Source organism: Nestor notabilis, unplaced genomic scaffold (genome assembly GCF_000696875.1).
Source record: "Nestor notabilis isolate BGI_N333 unplaced genomic scaffold, ASM69687v1 scaffold2578, whole genome shotgun sequence".
In the NCBI taxonomy this organism is placed as follows: Eukaryota; Metazoa; Chordata; class Aves; order Psittaciformes; family Psittacidae; genus Nestor; species Nestor notabilis.
The window spans coordinates 74,848-80,491 of NW_009940386.1; the positions used below are offsets into that span (position 1 = coordinate 74,848).

Sequence of the window (5,644 nt, forward strand, 5' to 3'; positions counted from 1 at the left end):
TGGAAGAAGACATGATAAATGAAATAAACATGTTACAGAGTCCAAAATAACTTGGCCAAAAATTAAAAAAAAACAAAAACAAAAACAAAAAACTGGACAAAGCAAGTTCTTTCCCCCTGCTACTGTAGAAGAATAAAACAAGGAAAAAACTCTTAGGCAGCACCACCATTAATGATCATGTAATGTTTTTCAATCTGTGTTGTTTCTGAAAAGGCAGCAAAGATAACTATGAAAAGCAAACGGACACTTAAGAGGCTTACACTTGCTAACCAAGGATCTGCATTTCCCTCCAGAAAATATTCAGGTGTAAGCTAAACATCTGTGAATTTGTTTAACCTCTTAGTAACTGGGACTTCTAACCACCCTCACACAATCATTAACATGCCTTCATTGTCAGAAACTTACTCGATATACCAGTTACTAAAAGCTGTGTTGCCTGTTATTCTGCATTTTAAAATGTTTAAAACCAATGGCAACGTATGCTCATGGAAGATACAAATGTATAAAACATGTCTGTGAATCTATTAACACATTTCAATCTTACCATCAGATCAAATCTAAATTCTGCTCTCCTGATGCTTTTGAACTTGAAGTCTTTCTGTCTGATACAGTCAATACAATTATTCAGTAATAAAATACAACAGTATGAAGCCCTTCAATGGTCTTGTTTCTCAAAAAAACCCCAAGTAACAATAGAGATGTGGATCTTTCACCTTGATATTAGTATTTTGTTAAGCAAATGTGTCCTGTCTTATAGCAAAATGTGCATAAAGAGGTTGTATCACTGTCATGGTTTAACCCAAGAATGGCAACTAAGCTCCACACAGCTGCTTGCTCACTCCCTCCCCCGCAGTAGGATGGGGAGGAGAATCAGAAAAAAGGTAAACCCCACGGGTTGAGATAAGAACAGTTTAATAATTGCAATAAGGTACAATATAACACTATTACTACTACTAATAATAATAATAAATGAAAAGGAAAATTACATATATAGAGAGAGAAAACTATAAAAACCCCCCAACAAACAGCAGTGATGCACAATACAATTGCTCACCAACCACTGACTGATGCCCAGCCCGACCTGAGAAGTGATCAGTCCCTTCAGGTAGCTACCCCCAGTTTATATCCTGGGCATGATGTGCTGTGGTAAGGAATACCCCTTTGGCTAGTTTGGGTCATGTGTCCTGCCTTCCTGCTTCTGTCCCTCCTCACTGGCAGAGCATGAGACTGAAAAGTTCTTGATCAGGTTAAGTGTTACTGAGCAACAATTAAAAACTGGTGTGTTATCAGCATTGTTCTCAGACTAAATGCAAAACACAGCACTGTACCAGCTGCTAGGAATAAAATTAACTCTATCCCAGCCAAAACCAGGACAACCACTTTGTAACTTTTTGTTGAAATTGCTTGAGCAGTAATTTTAATGGATGATACACAATGCTAAGATCTTGCTGCAGGTACCCACTGGTTGAGCTCATTTCTGTTGCATATGAATGCATAATGTTTTCCTAGGTCTTAAAGAAATAAGAACCATTCAGAAACATGTCCCAGAGCAAGGAAAGCATTTTACAAGTTTTTTATCCAGTATCTGTTCACTTGTAACTTTAAATATCCCTACTGCTAAACATGCTTTGCTAAATGTTACCAAGGTAGAGGTTTAGTGTGCAATAGTTTCACAATTCTCGTAATCATAAAATAATAAACTTACATTATGGATAAGTGTTTCACCTATCAGCATCCCAAAGATATCTGTGAAGGTGACAGGCTGCCCTGAGCTTTTCTTATTCCACAGTGCTTCAATGTAGCGTTTGACTTTCTGAGGAGTGAGCAGGAGAAGCGGGTTGTGACTCACGGAGTTCATCAATTCTTGATTAATCTCCTTTGGTCCTTTTTCTGGAAAATCGGGATGTGAATACAAAGTTGACATGTACCTGCAACGGAAAATAGGATCTGTAAGTATCAAAACCTGGTTCAATGTCAGCTGCCTGAAATGTACAATAAGCTCATAAATAATTTGATACAGTGACTGACTAAATCAGATTAATTTATTCAGCATTTATACAGTAAATTGTCATTTCCTTTTTCTCAAGGCATAAAAAGCTAAATAATTTGTTCAAAATGTAAGCAATCAAACACTAAACATAAATTTCATTTACATACATACATACACTCTCAAATGTGCATGATGTAAAAGAGTAAAGTGTTCCTCATTTATCTGTTTAAGGGATAATGGACAGAATCATCATCAGCTGAAAAAAGAGCCTTTCAAGCTGTCACAGCGTACCCAGATTTGGCAGACTGGAGGTCCTAGAAGCATACACATGCAGTTATTTCACTCCAGGATGGACCTCTCTCTCTCACTCTCCAGTTCATTATCACTATTCAAAAATTCCTAAAATACATTAGTATCTGGTATGCTTTCCAGGATCTAGATGCATTCATAATAAAATGAAGCTCAATAACTACAACACGTGCAGAGATTTAATTGACTCTGAGGATTCAGAAGAGGCCTATCAGGCAAATCTTGATTTTGCCACTGAGTAGTAACTCTGGAAACTGAAGTTTTGTTTAACCAAAATAAAAGTTAGACACACATCCAGACAAATGTGGTTTGCACCTGACTGGCTTATTCACTATTGGTGAAGATTCAAGCTAGGCCGTCCTTATCTACTAGATGCTCATTTCACTTTTACTTATTCAATTAGCTGGCTCAGGTATACATACCCTACTGCAGGTATAACTTTGTGCAGCAGTGAGATATAAACTCTAAGCTTGGCCCTGAGATCACTGCCTGGCAATTTACTTGACAGCATGATGAACCCTGTCACACGCATGATGTAAGAACTTGATTCATTAGTCCTTGCGTAGTCTCTAAAGCTTAGCATGCACGTCAGCTCGTGAGTGGAACAAACACAGCAGCAAGCTTCCATGTGAATAGGGAAAGGGTAATGCAGGATCAAGAATTTAGTACAAGGTTGAAGCAAGATGACAGAAGCCATCAGGGAGGTAAATGCATTGCTACAAGGTTAGACATGCATCTAAGGGAACAAGTGAAAACCTGCCTTGCCCTCCAGGAAAGGAATTCTCCACCTTTCAGAAGTGGGGGGGAAAAAAAAAAAAAAAAAAAAAGAGCATTATTCCCAAGTAATAGACTGCATAGAAAAAAAACAGAAAAGAAAGGGAGTGCCAAAGTGTTAATTTATTTATTCATCAGGCAAGGAAAGTCTGAACAGGTGACATCGCCAAGGTACCAAAAGCAAATTTGTTTAAATACAGTTGTTCCCAACATATGTTTCTGCCTGAACCAGTTCAGATAATCTTGCTATTTTAATACAGATTTTATAGGTTTACATTATATCAACGAGTTTTTCCAAAAAAGGACTCATGGCCAGTTATTCTCAGAATGAGTCTACGTACCATTCCCTAGAAACACAATGAAAATTTTTCACGCTACATTGCACTATTCAATTTCTTTTCATCCAAACAAATGATATCTTCCATTTTTCACAAATTTGACATAAGTACATCCATGTCTCTCAACAGACAGTGATAAATCTGCCCCCCCAACCACTAGTGATAGAAAACCCAGGATCCAGAGATGCAAATATTCTACAGTCTAATCTGAATGAGAAACTTCCTTTTGATCATAGACACCCGGCATTTCAAAGCCTTCTGGCATTTTGAAAGCTTTCTATCTACTCTGGGAGGGGAGAAGCAAGCTTCACAAAAGTAAAAAATAATTCAAAAAAAAAAAAACCAAACCCAAGGAATAGAACAGTTCATCGTCTATTTCAGAAGAGGTAACAGCTTTAGGGTTAGCATATTTCCTTAGAACATGTGGAACCAAAATTCATGTGGTTCCTTCGAGCTAAACCAGGGGATAAATCTCATCCCAGGCAAATTCTCTGCTCATTTATACTTAACTATTCCAACAAAAGTCTTTTTCCCTTACTCTCAAAGAAACAAGGCAGTCATATAATCTTACAATTTAGAATTAAAGGAACCTCGAGGTCTCTATTGCAACCTCCTGCTCAATGCAGATCCAACTTAAAAGTCAGATCAGGTTGCTCAGGGCTTTGTCCAGCCAAGTTCTGCTTTCACATGAAGTATTCACTGAGTCAGAGAGAGAGGATGATACCTTACCCAGCCTAGTCAAGTAAGGATGGGGCAATACATTCCAGTGCTTGACCACTCTCACTGCAAAATAACTTTCCAAATAGCTAATTACATTTCTTCTGCTGTAACTTATGGTCATTACACGTTGTCCTTTCTCTCTACATCTCCAAAAATAGTTTTCTTTACAGCTACTCATTAGGTAGCTAAAGATAACATTAAGACCTCTCCCACCACTATCTGTCAAGGCTAAACAAATCCAGCTACCTCACTTTCTCACATGCTCTAATCCCCTAATTGCCTAGGTGGTACTCTGATAGAATTAATCCAGTTTGTCAACACTTTTCTTGTACTAGGTGGCCCTAAACTGGACTCAGATGTTCCAATATTCAAACTGGTACAGTTATGATAAAATCGTATTTTGTGATATTTGAGATACTCCCTTGAAAAGTTCAACAGTTTGTTAAGATGTAACATCCCTGAAAGAAATTCTATCCCAGTGGAAAAAAAAAAAAAACCTGCAATTTTTCACTTAATGAAAAAAATGTCATGATGCTATGTTAAGGAGTCTAAACAGTTAAGAATTTTGGACTGAATTTGTCAGATGTCTTCAGCTGATGAAAATTACACAGCTTTTAAATATGTTACATCATTTCATTTAAGAAACATCAAAACAAATAGTTGCAACAATAAGCGTAATCTAGGTCAATAGTTGTAAAAGACAAGAAGACAGAAGGCTGCAGGTTCGTAGCACTAGTCAGGGAGAAGAGAAACCCTCTCATTTAGAAACCCTCTGTTTGAGGCAGACATAATACTGGGGTTCAAAGCATTCCACAAAACCCTGAGCTCATAGCAACTAGAGTGCCTCTTACACAGTGACATCACTGATTTTCTCCTGTTTATGTTGTTCCTGTTAATGGGCTGAAGTATTCACTGAGTCACAACGAAGGACCTCGTAACTACCTGGTTAGGGCATTCTAATTAAGACATCTTCGAAGATCTTTGCTCCCATTTGACTAACAAACTATTTAAAAAAAGATGTAATTTCCAAATTAAACAGTGACAATAGGATTGATATAAGGCAATCCATAGTAGGATGCCCTGCAGCATGTCAGTCAGTCAGTATTATTTCCTGCAAGCTGAAATACATCTGCTCAAATCTCCTTACACTAAGAAAGAACCAATGAACAGGTCCTAGACATCCCAAATAAATCTACTAAGAAAAGGACTAAAGCGTCTAAGAGTCACCAGAAGATTTTTCAGTGATTTTGAGAATCTCTGAAAAGTTCCCCAAAAGTATAAAATTTTGGGTTGGACGAGTCATCATCCTGAAATAGCAAGGATTTCCCCCCCCTCCCCCCCAGGAAAATAAAATAACACAAAAAGAATCTTTTGGATTTATATCAACAGCTTGAATTCTTAATTTTTGGTTACCAAGATGAAAGAATCACTTACACAATCCTAATACATACAGTACTGGCTGTTGATATAGAAATGTAGGTGCATACATGTAGCACCTTTCTGCATCCATTCC

At 37.5% G+C, this 5,644-nt stretch overlaps 1 protein-coding gene across 1 annotated transcript in view; it reads right to left on the reverse strand.

The window, feature by feature from the left end:
• The window catches only part of PLA2G4A (phospholipase A2, group IVA (cytosolic, calcium-dependent)), a 25,811-nt gene that overhangs the window by 19,737 nt on the left and 430 nt on the right, over window positions 1-5,644 (reverse strand). The window contains exon 2 of the mRNA XM_010020309.1: window positions 1,706-1,928. Within this exon, the coding sequence (XP_010018611.1) occupies window positions 1,706-1,928 (223 nt within the window). The remainder of the gene's footprint in view (window positions 1-1,705; window positions 1,929-5,644) is intronic.